The sequence below is a fragment of the Chaetura pelagica genome, unplaced genomic scaffold (genome assembly GCF_000747805.2).
Source record: "Chaetura pelagica isolate M959 unplaced genomic scaffold, ChaPel_1.0 scaffold100, whole genome shotgun sequence".
In the NCBI taxonomy this organism is placed as follows: domain Eukaryota; kingdom Metazoa; phylum Chordata; class Aves; order Apodiformes; family Apodidae; genus Chaetura; species Chaetura pelagica.
Window position 1 is genome coordinate 200,645 of NW_009951789.1, and position 19,677 is coordinate 220,321.

Below are 19,677 nucleotides of genomic sequence, written 5' to 3' on the forward strand. Positions count from 1 at the left end.
CAGAGACTCTGCATCCATTTCTCCAGATTTTTGGGTTCTTGGGGCTCTGCTTCATACCACATCTTTCCTTGCAAAATACAGCAAACTAATACTTAGCAGTTTCTTTACAAGGCAGCACTATTTTTACAAGTTTTTTCTTTTTTCTTTTTTTTCCTGATTGTGGACTCAATCAAAGATTATTTTCATCAAGCCATTATTCCCCTCTACAATCTAAATTAAGCAACAGAAAATGGCTCTAAATATACCAGGCTTAGTATCTTTGAGTGTTTTTTTTACATTAATTTTAGTTATTGGAATTTGGGCTTCTTGGAAAAGCAAAAAAGACCAGCAAGACAGAAACCCAACTGAAATGGCCATAGTTGGAGGCAGGAATATTAATGTTTTCATTGGACTGTTTACTGCAACAGGTAAGTTTTCTTAAAAGACTTTTAACAATTCTTTTAAAAATACATGCAGTGGGGGCCTTTTTGTCAAAGCAAGTGAACTCCTTTAATGTCAGGGCAGATTTTATCTAAGTGTGGCTTTAAAGGAGTATGGTTTCATGAATCATTTTGGGATGGATTCTTGCAAACCTCTTCACACTTAGCAGTACCTAATATTTATGTAGATTTTTTTAAATTAAAGAGACTCATTTAAGAGTTTAGTTAAGAGCTAAAGAGTTTAATTTAAGAGTGACTGATGAATCTGACACTTTTCATTAAGGAGGATTGTGGTCTTAATCTTGAACCCGTTTCTCTTATCCAGCTTAACAGAAGAATTTTACTGCTGGAACAACCAAGTTCCATGTGGAATAAATTGCTACTCATGTCAAGCATCAGGCTCTCTCCTGAAGAGAAAATGTTTCCCTACTGACTGCTAACCCCCCCTTTTCTCTGCCTGGCATAATTTGAAATGTGCTTCTCTGACTCTTTTTCTGTGTGTGAAGGCTTCCCCAAGTAGTATTTCATAGTAGTATTTTGCCTGGCAAAGACACTTAATCTCATGTTGCAGGTTTGTATTCTGACTGATATGTCTGCTTCCATTTTTTTTTTCCTAATGTCTGTTTTCTCAGACTGTGTAAGTGATGCACATGAAGGAGGGTCTCTCAGTCACTGCAGAATAACAAAGGCCATTCTGTTTGCTCTAGCCAAATTCTTCCACTGACAAAAATGAAATTAAATATTTGTATATTCAATTTGACTCTAAATTATTAAACATTGAATGTTTCCATTCACAGATAGATATTAATTCTTGAACCTAGGAGATTAGTTAGGGTGAGATTCTAATACCTCTACTCAATAACACATTTCACTATGAGAGAAAACTCTCTAAAAATAGAAGTGATTAAATATTTGTATGAGGAAAAGGTTTACAAGCTTTCAGAGTGTATGTATCACAGTTCTTACCTTTCCATCCTACATGTTTGCAGCCACCTGGGTTGGAGGAGCATACATCAATGGCACAGCTGAAATTGTCTACCTGCCTTCAAAAGGACTATTGTGGGTCCAGGCACCTGTGGGATTTGCCTTCTCCCTTGTTCTTGGTAAATAATTTGTGTAATCAGGACAGATAAGTTCAACAAATAAACAAGTATATGAGTATAATAAGATGCATAGCAGAGTACAGAGTACATTTTAAAGGTGCTTTTCTTTCTTCAGTCTGCCATAGGCTCAGAATACACATTTATAATGTTATCCTCTAAACTGAAGCACAAAAAAATGGGGTGACATGGAGCTAATGTGGAGTTTTGCCTGCTTAGAAAAATTCATAGGACAAAAATCTTATCTGAGAACTTTATAGGCATGCAGGTATATGCATATTGCTTTTTCATCATGGTTTCTCATTCACAGACTATTGGCACTATTGGTATTATTTAATTTTTTTTATTTGAATTTCCTGTGTGATGAAATAACACTATCCTGATTTTTCCTCTAAAATCTCTTTCTGAGTAGTTTCATCTTGGGATGAATTCGTGGTGCTTCCAGCTTATTCTGCTTTACAGCTGGACACTATATTGTTGAAAATAAGCTAAATGTGCAGTGTCCTATACCTAAGTTGTCATTTCTAACTGCAAGAATGATTGGGCTCCAAAGGAGGCTCAGCTGTCCTGCCAAGACCAAAGTTTCTTCCAGCCCACACTGAGTTATCCCGGGACACAGGACAATTAAAGCAAAGACACCTGTGCAGACCTTACACAGGAATTTCTAAAAGAAAAATAACCTTTATTCTCAAGTCAGAGAAAAGAGTCCAACTGACGTGAATATGAATCAGGCTTGGAAAAATACTGCCAGCACTCCTTATGTGAGTAATTCTTACTAATGAACCTGAGCAGAGCAGGTCTGATCCTGCAATCTTTACTCAGGTCAGCAGTGCCTGGACAAGTAGTCCTGTTGGCTTCAGGGTTAGGCACAATATGTATTCATTGGTTTTAATGAGATGGCTGTACCTCTGAAGTCTAATATTTAGATGAAGGCAGGTGGGAATCAGCTCAATGTGAAGATTAAAACAACACAGTTCTGGGAAGAGACAATAAAACTACTAAAATGAAAATGTAAACAGAAAAGGAACATATATCAGTATGTTGCATCACATGGTCAACGACAACAGTTGTTTTTCTTTTTTAGCCAAATATGTGTCTCCAATGCCCAACTCTGCCCACGATATTTTCCACAGAAAGCATTTCAGAAAACTTTGTGTCTCAGGTTAGTAAGACCCTGGAGATGGAGAGGAGACTGCATGGGGGTGCCTTCAGAGCTGTGTTCCTGTTACAGTCACACCCTAGAGTCCTACCTGGCCTCTAGTACCCATTCCAGAAAGATGTAGATCTGCCAGAAGTGGAAGGTCATATCTGTCAGCTGTAAGCAGATGTCCTTTGTAACCTGGGCCTCCTCAGATGAATGAAACCCCACATTTAGGCAAGTGAATTGAAGTCCTCATGTCTGGTTGGCTGCATCACCCTCTAGGGTCCATTATGTATGAATTCCACACCCACTACACTGCTCTGATACTCAAATACCACAGTATTCTCATATATTTTCCTGAAATACAATACATGCAAAATTCTACCAAAATGTCTTCACTTCTGACAGGTGGTTTCTTCTTTGTCAATCCAATGAGATCCAAGAATTATGTGACAGTGATGGATCCCCTTCAAGAAGCTTACGGGAATGTGATGGGAAGCTTACTCTTCATTCCACCCCTGCTGGGAGAGGTGTTCTGGTTTGCAGCTATCCTGGCATCCCTGGGTAAATACTTCACTGTTGTATTTCTTAAAGGTCATGAGGCACAACTGTCAAGAGTGTAATACAAATTTGGGAACTGTGTTGGATTAAGCTGTGGAAAGTTGTGTTTCATGTTACCTTTTGAGAGAAGAACACAAGCATTTCATATTTCTGGAAAAGATGGTTGTAGGTTTAAAATAAATGACAGCAGTATATATTCATGGAATTATAAGAGAAATTTGGCAATATGAATTAGCATGTTCCTTTTGGGCTTTTAGTAACCTGGTCTAGTGGGAGGTGTCCCTGCCCATGGCTGGGGGATTGAAACTAGATGATCTTCAACATCCCTTCCAGCCCATTCTATGACTCCGGCATTCCAAAGGCCGTGCAGCAAGGTAGCAACAAGAGTAGAAAAAGAACGTGAGGTCTCCTGAGTCCTCACTCTGCCAGTTCTCTGTAGACATGTGCTTCTCACACACTGGGATGTGCTGGAATCGAGGGAATAACATATCCTTATTTATTCTGTATTCTGCTTGTATGAAATCTGTCTTAAAATACTTGGCCACTTTACCTGCAGGAGCAACAATGAGGGTCATCTTGGATGTTGGAGGCTCTTTGGCTATCATCATCTCAGCATGCACTGTCACACTCTACACTCTACTGGGAGGCCTCTACTCTGTTGCATACACAGATGTCATCCAGCTGGTTTTCATTGCCCTCAGCCTGGCAAGTCCTGTGCATTTCTTTGTTAACAATTTCCTAACTAAAGTAAAAAAACCCTCTCTTCTTTTCAGTGTATCTTAGACCAAAAATAACTCCACCAATGGTGGTCCTTGCCCTACAGTTCCTCTCCAGGAGAACAGGTCTTCTTAAATGTCGTACAGTCCTTATGCATTTCAGACAGTGCTCACACAAACTATTGGCCATTCAGGGTGAACACAGCTGCTCACAAGTAAGGTCTGCAGAACCTGTACAGAAGTGTTGGCTGGAAAGGTGAGAGATCTGTTCATCAGACTCATATTCTTGACAATGCCATGAACAAGCAACACATAGATTTAGAGTCAGGAAGGGGGGAAAAGGAAGACTCTTAGTCTGGCTTTAATCTCATGTAACTTTATGTTCTACATCTACCTTAATTTCAATATCTGAATAGATTATACAAGAGCAAGGACCCTGGGAAAATGGTGAACTATTTCTGTTTCTATCCTAGTGGGTCTGTATCCCCTTTGCCCTGATGAACTCTGCAACAGAAAGTATTCATCTCACTGCAACTCACCAATCTTACCAAGGCCCCTGGATTGGGGAGATAGAAAAACAGTACCTTGGAAGGTGGTTGGATGACTTCTTCTACCTGGTATGGAGTATTTCTTGGACAGGTGGTTAGGAGAATGGATAGTGTGTGGACTTTCTGTCTGGAAAACTTGTGGGTTTTTCTAGTCAGGAGCCCTACCTTGCACAGTTGGCAGGGGCAGGGTGATGTGCAAAACCTTCTCTCAGCCACTCTGCAGCACATTGAGCAGATTAGGGAGATCCAGGGCTCAGCTGTGGGAAGGAAAGAAGCAGTAGGGACACTCCATCCTTTACTCACTCTTGAGTAAGACCATTGAGGCAACTAGTTCCACTCTTGGCACTGAACAAGGTGTTTCCTACCTTTTCAGAGGGTGGTCTTGAAGCTTCAACAGTGTTTTTAAGATAATTATGTAAAATTGCCTCTATTTGAAAACAAAAAACCAAATCACTCTACTGCAGGTTATCAGCAAGCATGGTGCCATTGGCCCCACTGCACAACTCAACTTTCAAGCTACTGGGCTGGTAACAGGGACACAGAGAAGCTTGAGATTGGTGATAACTGAACCTTCAGATTTTATCTGCTGAAATTTCTCTGCTAAGAGAGAAAAGAGTGATTTTATCTTTAATTTTGGATTATACTCTAGATAAGTTCAGGTAGATTTTTATGAACGTTTCATTCCCCAAAAAATGTATTGTCTTTTCCTACCTCTGTGCCTGTGTTACTGTGCCAACCAACCTATTTTTAACCTGATTTATTTATCTTTCTCAATCTGATTAACTTATTTTCATCAAAATTTCACATCCATCACAATATCAACAAAGAAAATGGACACTCTCAACCATTACAAAATATCATCCTCAATGTTTAGAGCTGGTCAAAGTTTATGCATTTGAAGTGAGTGATTTATAACAGTAAAAATTATCGTCCATCTGGATTGATGGATGGATGGATAAATGGATGGATGGATGGATGGATGGATGGATGGATGGATGGATGGATGGATGATGCTGTACAGCAACCAGCAGCCTGGTGGGCACCACTGGTAACATCTGAATGTTTCAGGTTCTTGGCAGCATCCCATGGCAAACTTACTTCCAAAGAATGCTCTCAGCTGCCTCTTCAGGACAGGGAAGGCTCATCTCCTACCTCTCTGGACTTGGCTGCTTTATCATGGCCATCCCCTCTGTGCTCATTGGTGCAGTTGCAGCATCAACAGGTAAACCTAATCATTTGTCTTTGAATAATGAGCACGTTTTTGTGATTAAAATGGGATCCAAAGAAGTCCTGTTTTAGACTTCAAATTACCTATTGCTGTGTACCCAAATGCACAGTCCTGATCACCATGCTAGGTGGTCTGTACCAGAAATGTGGAGCCCTCGGGGGTTCAGTGCAAAACCACATTTAAACAGCACCAAGACCTGTTTAAATCTACTTCATTATGATGAAATGGCTTTTTATGGATCCTGCATTGTGGGAAGATGAAAGTAGACCTTGTAAAAACCTGTAAAATCTATTTTCCAATAAATCTTATGCTTGCTTCTGTTAACATCTTCTGCATGTAAGATCAAGTAATATTACTACAGGTTGTTAGTAACACTCAGGAAAAAACCTACTTGAAGGAATCAAGAAATTCAGTCCTGGAAACACACAGCCCCAGCCCAGGAGATAAACCCTGTGTTGGTTTATAGCACAGGCTAAAGACCAGACAGATCACAAAGTATCTGTCACTTGGGGCATCAGAGCAAAACTCCCTTCTCCTCATGAGCAAGGTCTGGAAGGCTGACCTTGAGGTGTCTCATTCCTGGAAACACACAAAGCACAGCTATTTCTATAGATGGTACAGGAGAAAAGGAAAACCTTTGATCTAGTGAGAGCTGCACCACGCTAAGGGGAATCACAGGAGATTATAAGAGCACCAAAAAAAAGTCATTCAAGTCCTAAAATACCATGTGGGTTGCAGTCTCAGTCCTTAGCCTTGCTGTGGCTGGTCCCTGTGGAAAGGCAGCTTCAAAGACAGCAGAAAAGTCACTGAAGGAATTGCAATTTTTCCTTGTTTTGTCTTCAAGACTGGAACCAGACAAGCTATGGGCTTCCAAGTCCACATGAGAGAGGTGAATCAGCCATGATACTGCCACTTGTTCTACACTATCTCTGCCCCACCTACGTCTCCATTGCCGGCTTGGGAGCCATCGCTGCCGCTGCAATGTCTTCTGCAGATTCAGCTCTTCTCTCTGCCAGCTCCATATTTGCTCACAATATCTACAGGAAGATCCTGAGGAAACAGGTACTTGGTTACATCATTCAGTAGTTTTGGTGCCAGGATAGAGGCTTTTTTTTTTCAAGACTGTTTCTAAGCCAGTCCGTGTGGGCTGCAATTAGAGGTGCCTGTTCTTCAGCTGCTGAACTCAGTTCTAGAGCCAGAGCTTCAAAGGTCAAGGGTGTTCATATCCTTGGTAGAGATGCATATACCCTCACTGAGGAGCTTTGCTCTTTATAAAATGAGTGTTCTAAAATTTGGACTATGGTATTAACAGAAACAGCATAAAACCAGGGCCCTCAACATTACAGAGGGCAGCTCCATCTCCAGAGGTGCCTGCCTTGGGCAGCTGCTGGTGGAAAGCATGGCCTGAAAGCAGGGAGGGCTTGGTGGGAACTAGCCCAGGGCAGGGCAGCACTGGTCACCCCCCCAGTAAATACTGTGTCTGTAACATTACCAACTCTGTTTTACAGGCTACAGAGAGGGAGGTCTTATGGGCCATGAAGATCTCCATGCTGGTGTTTGGGGCTGGTGCTGCCAGTCTGGCTTTTTACTCCAGCTCCATCTATGACCTCTGGTTCCTCAGCGGGGAGCTGGTGTATGTCCTGCTCTTCCCCCAGCTCTGCTGTGCCCTCTTCATTCCCAGCACCAACACTTATGGCTCAGCTGCTGGCTTCTTGGTTGGGCTTCTCCTGAGGCTGCTGGCTGGGGAGCCTGCCCTCAGCATCCCCCCTGTCATCTGCTACACAGGCTGCACCCAGGTGAACAGGACTTACACTCAGCTCTTCCCGTTTAAAACATTCACCATGCTTCTCACCTTGGGGACAATTGTTGCTGTTTCGTACCTGGCTCAGGTTTGGTTTCAGAGAAACCTCCTTCCCCACAGGTGGGATGTCTGCAATACCCCAGGGGCAACCAGCACCCTCATTCCCCTGCAGCAGATGGAGAAACAGAAAGGATTGCCAGTGGTTTCTCTAGAAGAAAAAAATTATTAAATGTGGTGCCTCTTTTGAAAGGTCACAGTGTATTCAGCAATTAGAGTGTGGCACAAAGAGCATCCCTCTTCCCTTTGCTTTCTCCAGTAATGAATTATTTAAAGTTCTTGCAGACTAATAAAGATGCTCTCTGTTCACCCAAGGAGAATGTGTGTGCTCAAAGTCCGCAGTGGTTAAAGGTGCAGGATGATGGAGCATGATCTTGTGGTGGGGATCACAGGTCACCTCGGGCCCCAGCAGTGTTTGCTTCGGGGTGCCCCTCGTAACCCACACAAAGATAAGGCTAAAAATCACACTCCAGCATTTATGGCATTCTCAGGTCACATACTGTTCTCACCACAAAGGAGATAAATTAATGTTTAATAGATTGGGTATTCTTCATTTAAAAAAAAAAAAAAAAAAGTGAGCAAACCTGTTCCCATTACAACAGTTGGAGTTTTAGCATAATCACCCCTGGGGAGTGCATCAAACCTATAAAAACACAGATTACTGAGTGCAGTGCAACCACCAGAGCAGTCCAGCAGCAATATCAGTTCTGCACCATTCTTTGCATGCTTTACAAAGCCTCCTTTGACACCACAAAAACTTCTGAAGATGCCTCTCCCTTGTCATGGTCTCAGGCCAAGCAGCCAGTCTGCTGCCACGTGGCTGAGGAGAGGAAAACCTCTGTCATATGACCTGGAAGGGCAGAAGCAGATGAACAAGACGAAGCAATAGATCTTAAATACTGGATAAGACAGTTCTACATACCCACTATTTACAAAAACTCAACCAGCTGGAAAAATGGAGGTGCCAGAGAGACTCTTGAATAAGATTTCTCTAAAAAACCTGCTTAAATCACTCATGCGAAGGTGTTACCCAAGCACAGTGGTGGGATGGGTGTGGGACACATACACAAACTGGTGTGTGAGAACTCCAGGGGACTGTGATGACAGCAAGGTGCTGGAAACCAATCCTGAACCTGCCTGCAGGAACATGAATTCCTGAGGGCAAGATCCCTAAAGATACAAGCCACTAGATAGGTACAGAAAATTCCCTGATTCCTTATTTGCATAAATTCTGTATGGATCAGAAGACATGCAATCCAACTAACTAGTAAGTTTGGTCTCCAGGCTGGAGTCTGATGGACCAAGACCATCCCTCAGTGGGATGAGTCACTTGAGATCAAGCCTTATGAGGAGTGGCTGAGGGACCTAGGGTTGTGCAATCTGGAGAAAAGGAGACTCACTCTCTACAGCTACCTGAAAGGAGGTTGTAGTGAGGTGAGGATTGGTCTCTTCTCCCAAGTGAAGGATCCAGCAGTGAAGGCTCATGGATGGCTGTCATCCCACACCTCCCTCAGCAGCCCTACAGTGCCCGACCAGGGATCAGGTGCAACCCACCCACAACAGCCAGCAGGAACCACGCTCTGGGGAGCCCCTCACCACAGAACCTTTATAAAGTGGTTGTGGGAGCTGCTGTGCATGGACCTGGCACTGATGGAGGGAACATATCCAAACAGTAAACACCCAGGCACACTTATCTTCCTGTATCCAGTAGTCCTGTTGATATGCTCTGTTAAAGCAAGACCAGAAATTCTTCTCTGTATATCTAGAGACAGTCATGAAAAATTAACTAATATACATCTACAAAAGGAGGGGAAAAACTGTTTTGAAAATGAAAAAGCATTACAATTAACTGTGGCCCTAAGTGGTCACTCACCGGAGTCTTTCACAGCCCAGTGACCTGAGTGGGAGCACGTGTTTTGCTGAGGGAGACACCAAAGCTGTTGTGATGGCAGCGCCACGAGAACGGGGCTCCTGGTGCTGCCTCGGGGCTGCAGTGCTGTGCTGATGCAACAGGCTCCCCTGAGGGACTTCAGAGCCACCTGGTTTGGGGACCTGCAGGAGACCAAGGCTGGCCACAGTGTCCTCGCACGAGGGCACAGACCTGCTGCACAGCCCAGAGGAGAGCAGAACCCCAGCGTCCTCGTGTCACGGTGCTCACCTGCTCACAGGCCATCCCGGGCACCCAGCAGCTCTGAAAGGCAAATGGCAATACCTGGAGGTACCCTTTCCTACATTGCTGTGCCCAGCCTCTCCTCCAGCTCCACCGCAGGGTTCCAGAGCTTGGCAGGAAAGTCTTCCCTGCTCACACCCTTGGCAGGGCAGGCAGGAGATGCTCGGCTTCCCTGGACAGGGCAAGGCTCTGGGATGGGACCTTGCTGAGGAGCATCAGCACCGCTGCCACGTCGCCACCCAGCGTCACCGCGGAAAACTCCCGGTGACTTCAAAGAGGAGAGTCTCGGCCCTCTCAGGGGTTTCTGGCACACTCAGCACAGGCACTTCGCCCTTGCAAAGCTTCTCTGAGTTTCGTACCACTGAGACACGCTCTGCTTCACGTGGAGAGATGAAAATGGCAAAGACACAATTACTGGAACTCTCCTGAATGTTTACTGTTTTCCACCCTTCTATGACTCCCTCCTCAGAACACCCAGCAAGCTTAAAAAGAAAACATTCATCACAGCCAGACAAAGTTTTGAAAGCAATTAGCTGCAAGTAAAATAAATATAAAAGCAATTCTAGCCTATACTTAACGACAAAATGCCAAGTTGTTCCAGCCCAGCACACCCAAAGTCCTTGAGGTGTTGCCAGCACAGGGAATAATGACCCAGCTCCCATGAAACCACCCCTCCCACAGGTTATTGCCCCTAGTTCAGAATTCCCTCTTTTTTCCTTTCTCCTCTTGAAAAAGAATTCACTTGAGCACTGGAGGGCCCCAATTTCCCCTTCTGCTTGTGGATTTACCTCTTTTGCCCCCTAGATTTGTTCATGCCAACAACTCTGCACAGTTCCAGTTTTTATTAACTTTCCACAGCCAAGGCACCTGCTGCCTGTTTCTGGCATTTCTGAGGTTACCCTCACCATTTCCAAAGGAATGCCATGTTCTCTGCCTTCATCAAGGCCACTCACCAATCTTCCCTTGCAGTTCTCAGACTTTACTACAACCTCTGCTGGAGAACATACCATCTCGACCACTAGAACATTTTACTCTTCTAATAACTCCTCCTGCTGTAGATCACCACTGACTTTTGTTCTCCTATAATAAGAGAAGAATTCAAAGGCATTAATCCCCCACCACAGGACATTCATAAATCCAGAAGAAAAGACAGCCTGCTTTGCTGATCCTTAAAACTTCGAAGCAATCCATTATCCCCAGGGATGGGAGTGCTGCTGTACCAAAGCACAGCTTTCTCTGCCCCTCAGGTAGGGGTCAGGATCATCTTTCTGACTGGAATTTGGGCTGTCTGGAACAACCAAAAGAGGGAGAAAAATGTGAACTGGAGTAAGGTTTCCATTTCATTCAATCATGAACAACTCAAATTATGTACAGTTAAAGTTTTCTGTAAGTGTGCTGGGAAACGTCGTTCTTCAACATTAAACAACCTCAAGAAGAGACCAAATTTTGATGAAGTTCTTTGGTTGCTGCACAAGTCAGACTTTGAAAACCTACCTTAGGCAACTCGCTTGACTCACTCATGCTTTACTTCCCCAACCCCTTGAAGAAGGACAGTGTTTTAATTGACTCCAAGAAGGGTTTTGAGATCCCTGAAAGAAAGCTGTTATATACATATATATATATATCCATATATATATCCATGGAGAACACTCATTTTGCATGAGTTGGGAACTTCTGTTCATAGCTGGAGGACAGTTTTCTTGGTCAGATTAATTAATGATTCTGGATCAATGTGGACTTTTTATCATTACCTCAGTAAGATTTCTAAGACTGTCTCCTACAAAATCCTCATGGGCCAACTGGTGAAGTATTGGTTAGATAAGTGGACAGTGAGGTTGACAGAGAAGTGGCTGAGCTGCCAAGCTCAGAGGGCTGTGACCCACAACACAAGGTCCAGCTGGATGCCAGTCACTAGTGGTGTACCTCATGGTTTGAGGCTGGCACCACTACTGTTCAGCCCCTAATTACTGGTGTCAGTGTTGGGGCACAGTGCAGACTCACCAAGTCTGCAGGTAATACAAAACCAGGAGTGGCTGATACAGTAGATGGGTGTCCTGCCATTCATAGGGACCTGGACAGGGTGGAGAAATGGGCTGACAGAGACCTCATGAAGTTCAGCAAGTGAAGTGCACCTGGGGAGGAACAACCCCAGGCACCAGGACAGGCTCAGTGACAGGGACAAGCTGAGAATGTGTCCTTGTGAGAAAACCACAGCACCCTCTGGGCTGCACCAGGCACAGCACTGCCAGCAGATCGAGGGAGGTGACCCTTCCACTTTGCTCAGCCCTGGTGAGAGAGAGTCCAGTGAAAGACTGCAAAAGTGATTAAGGGTTTAGTGCATCTGTCATACAATGAGAGGCTGAGGGAGCTGCAACTGTTCAGTCCAGAGAAGAGAAAGCTCAGACAGATCTTATATAGATAAATATAGATATAGATATATAGATACCTGAAGGTATCTAGATAGATACCCGAAGGGTGGGATGGGGGAAGAGAGAGTCAGACTCTTCTCAGTGATGTCCAGTGAGAGGACAAGAGGCAGTTGGGCACAAACTGAAATACAGAATAACCCACAAGTCCATATCACTGTGAGTGTGGTCAGGCACTGGAACAGGTCACCCACTCCATCCTTGGAGGCAGGTCTGAGCAACCTGCTTTCACTGACCCTGCTCTGAGCAGGAGGTTGGACTAAACATTTTCCACAGGTGCCTTCCCACCTCAGTCACTCTGTGATTTTGTGACCCTGGAAGAGAGCAGTGCCAGTGCCATGGCAAAATCAAGAAGCTAGAATTGGGTGAGCTGGACTGTAGCAGAGGGTGCAAACCCTGCTGGAGTACCAGTTGCAGACAGCAGAAGTTGGAGGAGCCAAATAAATGCATCCCTCAGTCCTCCAGAGTGATATAGAGTGAACTGCCTCCAGAATATCACCTGAGTTTTGGTTTAAAGTAAACTAGTTGGCTCACTCAAAAAAAGACCCAAGATATGCACTAGCATTCACCCAAAGTGGAGAGTCAGTGGCCCAGGACCTGGGACTCAGCTGAGAGGATGAAATATTTGCAGTAGATAGACTTAAAGCAGAAAATGCCAGCATCTGGCCAGTACTCTCCTGTTGCTTGGGCTAGCAGGATCTGCTGAGATGTCCTGAGGCTTCCATTGTCTTGGTTTTCCTTGACATTTTTAGACTTCACCTCCTGTGGGGCATCCAAGTCGGTATCAGGCAGCAATTTGATTAAGAAACAAGAACAATACAAAATCAATGCCATGTACATTAGGTGGATTAACAACTGGCTAACTGACAGGTCTTGAAATGTAATTACAAGTAGGAAAATATCATCCAGTATCTGAACCTCTAGGGAGGTTGATTCCTGGCCTCACACTATCAAACTGCACTTAGCAGTGACCGGGCAGGCGATGGAGCAGCGCACGTTGTGGGCTCAGCCCGCTGGACAAAACAGGGGCCCTTCAGCAGGGGCTGATGGACAATCTAACACACACGTCTACAGACAGATCAGGCAAATCACAGGCTATGCTGTCCTGAAAGGAAGCCCCCATGAAGCTTTGCAACATTGAAGTTTACGTGAGCTGCAAACATACCCAGAGCAGGCTCCTGCTACTTCGAGAATGTCTCATTCCTCTCAGAGGCAGGGCTGATGATAAGATCTGGAAGTTAAAAATAGACAAATTCACACAAAAAACCATGGTTCTGCTTTTTAGATGTAAGGTTCGTTAAATATTAGAACAATTTTCTAAGGACTAGAAAAGTGGATTCTTCATGACTGAAAATGCTACAGTGAAACTGGGTGCTTTTTTGAAAGTTTTTCTCTGTTTTAATGGAATTCCTTCAGGAGCACCCTAGGGTACGTGATGTCCAGCCCAGAGTTCAGACTGGCCAACCCCAGTGATGATGTCTGTTCCTGACTTCTCCCAACACTGCTGGAGATGGACAACCAGGTACCATTCAGGTAACCACTACCACCTTCAGCTTAATGCTGACAAATGCTCAGAACCCTTGAGCTCCAACAACGGCAAAGTCGCCAAGACCACAGTGTGACTTGGGTTTCTAAATCTAAACCAAGACCTAGATCAGCAGATTCTCTGAATCCTGAACCCCAGGTTATCTGTGCAACCACAGTGCAACAACAGTGCCAAGGGCGTCCCAAGACTTGGGACGACAAAAGCTTGTGCTGTACTGGAAATGACAAGGATAGAATTGAAACTCACAGGGGAAAAAAGGGAAGACACAAGAGTATCTTTCGTAGTTGCTCCTCTTTGAGATTATTTTCATTCTGCACACAATGGACAGATGTGCCATTTGCTTTGAAAAACATTCACATTGCTAATGATCATCAGCAAAAAGTCAGTAAAGTAGACAGCATGGGTCAGCAAAGTGGAACTAGAGTACCTTGGGAAATGGTCAGATGATTCTTACATGTGATAAAAGCTCCTTTTATATATTCTCTGTGTAGTGTAATTCTAATGAAGCCCTTTTCTAGACAATAGGCAATAAATTCAGACACTGATTTGAGGTGAAGGGTTCTGAGTGACTGACCTCCTGGTGTCCTGGCCAGACTGGAACATAAATAGTTTTATTTAATCAGAAGTGCATTACTATTATCAGAAGTGCTATTATTTTGGCTGCAACACATAGTCCAAGGACAGTGAATATAGTCTTCAGGGCCTTGGGACTGTTAGCAAACAGGATTCAAATTCTTCAGCAGCTTTAGATGAACCAAAACAAGTTTCTGATAACAGTTTTACCTGCAGGGTGATGCCGGAAATTCTTTAAGCCTCTTTGATTTATAGAGCTGTACTATAAAATCTGAGAGGCAAGCCTTGGAGTGACATATACAGCTTTCTGGGAGAGCCAGCCCAGCTGTGTCACCGGACACAGTGTCTCCAAGGTCCCTGGAGACATGCACTGACTGTACCAGGCTGGAAATCCTGACCCAGCAGCTGCCATGAAAGTGAGGCATGGATGCTGCCATTGCCTTCCTGTGGTCCCTGGGAAGATCTTGGTGGTAGAGCCATACCAGAAAGCCTTTCTAGCCAACTCCTACAAGATTTACTTCTAAGTTTGCAGGATTTGAGTATGTTTTCATGGCTGTCACACCTGCCCTGATTGGTGCCATAGCTCCTTCTCTGGGTCAAGCAGTTTTTCTTGGCATTGCTTGTGGCACAAAACTTGCAGCTAGGGCTGATAATGAACTGCCTGATGTCTCAGGCATCATCTGCAGGCAGAGGCATTGAGCATGATGAACTGGAAAAAGAAGGAGGAGGGAAGGCAGAGATAGAGAAAAAAAACAAAAACAACACTAATGAGGAGCTCAATGAATTGCAGTGGTCATATAATGTGTCCTGCTACTGTAGCACAAGGCTACAGCCACTGTCCCTGTGCTGGCTGTACCCTGTGCTCTTGCCACACCATCTGGAAGGGATAAAGGCAACTTCAGGGATGCAAGAAAGCAGGGATATTTTTCTCTATTTTCCCATAAACTTCCTAGAAAAAGCAACTTTGTGCTTTGGTTTCCTGTTTTAAGAAACTGGGGGTATTGTGATCTCTGTAAATACAGAATAGTATAGAAGGCTGAGAATGTACCATCTTGGAAGAATTTTAATGCCACACAGTGGAAGCCTATTTAATTTTTGCCACCAAGCAGTGCTTCATGGGCAAATACAATCACCCAGCTATCCCCAGTGTAAGATGTGCTTTGATAATCTCCCATTTGATAAAAGCTCTTTCCAAATGTCTCCCTTCTACTGAGCATCCATGCATCCTCAGATACACATTTCTGCATCTCTCAAGGTCGAGCTTCACTTCATTTCATTTTTTCCTTTATTTTCCAACCCCAGAAACCACAGACCAAAACCACAAGGACACTCAGGCAACCTAGATAGCTTCAAAAGTGAAGGAATGCTGATGGACCAGGATTACCCATGGTCTCTCCTCTTATAGATACTGATTGATTTGAAATAAGAGAAGGGCTTTTTGTACTGTGCCTCTACTGGAAGAATTAAGAGGCGAAAATAAACCACTGACAAAGTGCAGATTTGGCCAGGTCCTGCTTCAGGTGCTGAAAAAGACTTGTTTCTTTTCATCTTTTATGGATGGAAGGAATGTTTTTACACATAGGACCTCACAGTGAATGTTCTTTTCACTTCTAGAAGACCAAAATAAGATAATCCAGGACCATCAACTTCTTGTGAAAGAGGAGGGCCCAGCAGGATGTTCCTTATTTTTCTTCTATACCTGTGCCTGGAGTACATTTCTGTTCCCATTCAGAAGCCTGCAGCTCTATCCTGCTCTCTGCCAGCTGTTTGCCAGCTCACTGCATGGATCAAAAGCATCAAGCATATGAAGGCAATGCTGAGCAGCCTCCACAGCCCTCTGACCCTGCAGATGCAATGCCCTGCAGATGCCTGCTAACACTTCTTAGCCGAGTTTTCTCCCACAGTTTCTTGCAGGATGAAATTACCTCAAAACAGCTGTTGCAGGTCTGGAAACTCTGCGAATGTTTGAGTCCTGGGTATTTTTGCTTTTCTTCAGCAAAAGAGAAGGTCAAGCATTTTGCTGAGTCCAAAAAGACATCAGGAAAAGGGTGAAGGAAAAAAAAAAAAAAAAGAAAAATAAACCCCTCTGTATAAAGAGTGCATTTCAGAGTGCTCATGCAGCATATTAGAGAGCAAAAGGAGCTCTCTGGCTCCTATCTGGCTGTTGTTGCAGTTGTTAATGTGGTTTTGTTCTATTATTAATGAGACCAGAAAGAGAAATCAGGCCTTCCAGACAAACTTGAGAGATGCTCAGATGGCAAAAAGAAGAAGAAAAACAAACAACCTTAAAATAATGGAAATAAGCAAAGATAAGGGAAGGGAAAGCTTAATATACTGAACATGTAGTAACAGAAGTCTGCAGGAGTCTATAGCACTTTAGGGATGATGAACTGAATCTTTTACAAAGCTTGTAAATCACACCCAGAGCCTTCTAGTTTAAGGGCACTTTCTAAATAAATAAGGAAAAACTAATTTCTTACAGCCTGTACTATATTTCTTGATACATTTGTGTTTCCTAAACCTGCTATTTGACAAGCAAAGAAAAATAAAATCATAAGAGCAGCATTAATGGACAAAACATCTGTAACCTAGAGAGACATCATTAGGCACACTTGAATGTGGTTGGGCAGGTTTTCAGTAAAAAGCTTTGTTAGAAAAATGCATCATGAATATGCCAAGGCATATCTCAGGATTAACACTCCAGTCTGGCTTTCCTGTACAGTTACTCAGAGTTAGCTACCAAATCAGCATCTCTGCAGCAGAGCCAGGCAGGGCACTTCTCTTTGCTCCTACTCAGCAGTAGGCCAAAGCCTTGCACTGATGCCCAAGCACCAAAGCCTAGGACCCACCACCAGCTTGTCCGGAACTTTCTCCTCAAACCCCATCCCCAACAGAAGAAGAGATCTGCAGAAGCTCATCCCCCATGTGTCTGGGGTGCTGAGGGGCAGGCAGATGATGGGGGGACTCAGAGGGGCCAAGCATCGAGGTGAAAACTGGTTAGACTGGCTGTTAATCAGTAACACAGATATCATTGTCACTCTGTGAAGTCAAATGCAGTCACCTGTTGATGGGGCTGTTCCCATGGTCCCCAACACCAGCCCCTGTGGTGCAGCTCACCATGGCCATGCTCCCTGCCCCCAAAATCCCCCCTGCTCTCTGCTGCTCCCCTGCCCTGCCAACAGGCTCCCACCCTGCCCAAAGCACTCACCCTCTGCTGCCATTTCACCCCCAGTGTATTTCTGCTCAAGAGAAACCTTTTCCCTTGCGGAGGGGATGTTTGCAGCGCAGCAAGAGAAAGCATTGCTTGCAATGGGCTCTCAGGGGAAGAAGAACCAGATGGCTTTCAGATAAGTAAGGTTTGTAAAAATCTGATTAAACACTTTCTTAATGCTGGGCATTTTGTCATATGTGTCACTGTATTTCTTGAGGTGCAGTTTATGTTAAAAAAACCCAACCTCTCAGTATTTTAAGATTTTCCTTTCAAAAAGAAGGAATCTGAAAGCTCTTCACTGTTTATTATAGATGCTGAAAATAAACACCTGTTTCTTATTCCAGGACTGACCACTTGACCTATACTGCAAAGCCAAAACTGTCAATGTTTGGGAAGAACTCCAGACCTGGATTTCAATCAATGCAACTAGTGTGATATATTTTAAATCGCTCGAAGTTCAACTCATTTTATATGAGCATATGTCCCATATGCTGTCCTGCCAAAACAGGTCACTGGGCCAAGAGCTCAAAAATAATTTAAATAAAGGTTTGAAGAAACGAAAAGGCAAAATTATATGTTTACATTACCATGAGACCTTTTTAATGCTTTGAGGAATAAAACTGCCAGGAAGCAATGTGGACAGGAAGAAATTTTGCCACTGGGCATCCCATTTTCAACAGGGACACCCCAACACAATGCTGAGCTGGTACAGCAGAGGGGATTTGGCAAAGCCCAGGAGCAGCTCAGATGGGGTGGAGGGGAAGCATTTTGTAGGCTGCCTGAGCAGATGAACTGTAACCATGCTTTCAGGCACCCCCAGCACCACAGCAGGCTGCAAAACCTACGTGAGATCAAACATTCATAAGGCACTATGTCTTCACTGACCTCTCTCACTCTGTCCCTTCATCTGATGCCCATTGCTGAAGCTTCAAGAGATGCACCAGAAGTCAGGGAAGCTGGAGACCTTGTTGCACCCTGAACCAAAGATGGACCCTGGAGTCCATGCAGATTGCACCTTCTCTTGCCAAGGCCTGATCTAAATCCCAGAAATCCCCTCTGAGGTGTGCAAGTAGGAAACCCTAATGTCACATGGAGGCTTTCACATGGCTGCTCCAAACAGCACCACACTTGTTGGAAAGCCCCAGTGGGAGCAGGTCCCCCACAGCCAAGGTCCAAGAAAGCCCAGTCCCTCTCCCACTCAGTCCTCTGCCTGGGGCTTTGGCCACCCAAATCCTCACAGGGCTCTCATGTCAGCCTGGCAGACAAGCACTAAGTAGGGATCCTGCACTAGACCACACCTTGCAGTGGGAGCTGTGGCTGCCCAGCGCAGAGGGATCTAGCAGACCCCATCCAACCCTCCTTGCACAGGGAGTTGCCCTTTCCTCCCACCCACCCTGAGAAACCTGTGCTGATCAGCAGCTGAGCTGTCTCCTTTTATCCTCACCCTACTAAAGAGAACTTGAGGAGAGAGGAACACAAGGAGACCCCCTGGCCAGCCCAGCGTGTACCCCTTCCACTGGGCACAGGGAGTGCTTAGGGCCTCTGGCAGCATCTCCCCCTGAACGAGGGTGAATTTTCAGGATTGGGGCACTTGCATATTTTCTAATAATGTTTTCCCTTCAGTCACCTGTCCCATGCTTTCTGAAAGGAGAACAAGCATGTCTGGGACCTCCTCTGGAAGACGGTAGGAGAGACGAGCGATGACCCCAGGGCACACAGAGCAGCTGCTGCCCAGCCCCTCCATCCCACCCGCAGCATCACCAGAAGGGAAATCTCCCTGGCGGGTGCGTGTTCCCTTAGTGATCACATCAAAACCTGAGCATCCTCGGGCCGGTTCCCGGGCTCCGGCCGGGGTCCGGAGGGTCGGGGCTCCCTGCCCCCCGCTCGGGCGGGCCGGGCTGCGCAGCCCCCCCGGGGCCCATGACGGCTCATTTCCTGGCCATGGCAGGCGGCCGGGCAGCGCTTTCCTTTCCCCAGCCAATTGCATCTTCAATCCGTATCGGAGGATCGCGGGGTGTGAGGCGCGGGAGAGCCCGGCGAGCGCCGGGCGGGAGCAGCGACCGGTCCCGGCTCCGCGGCCGGAGGAGGAGGAAGAGGAGGGAGAGGAGCGAGGAAGGCGCCTGGGACGGGCAGCCCGCGGGGTCGGGCCGCGCTGGCCGGCCCTGCCGCTTAAATGCAGG

The 19,677-nt window shown here is 45.2% G+C and overlaps 2 protein-coding genes across 2 annotated transcripts in view; both read left to right on the forward strand.

Moving 5' to 3' along the window:
* Nucleotides 1–229: 229 nt before the first annotated feature.
* Nucleotides 230–7,743, forward strand: LOC104390547 (high affinity choline transporter 1-like). Its single transcript, XM_009999738.1, has 8 exons — nucleotides 230–407; nucleotides 1,409–1,522; nucleotides 3,069–3,224; nucleotides 3,778–3,926; nucleotides 4,411–4,554; nucleotides 5,554–5,707; nucleotides 6,558–6,775; nucleotides 7,222–7,743. The coding sequence occupies exons 1-8, from the start codon at nucleotides 230–232 to the stop codon at nucleotides 7,741–7,743; spliced, it is 1,635 nt and encodes a 544-aa protein (XP_009998040.1).
* Nucleotides 7,744–19,197: 11,454 nt separating this feature from the next.
* The window catches only part of VSTM5 (V-set and transmembrane domain containing 5), a 5,648-nt gene continuing 5,168 nt past the window's right edge, over nucleotides 19,198–19,677 (forward strand). The window contains exon 1 of the mRNA XM_009999854.1: nucleotides 19,198–19,672. Within this exon, the coding sequence (XP_009998156.1) occupies nucleotides 19,198–19,672 (475 nt within the window). The remainder of the gene's footprint in view (nucleotides 19,673–19,677) is intronic.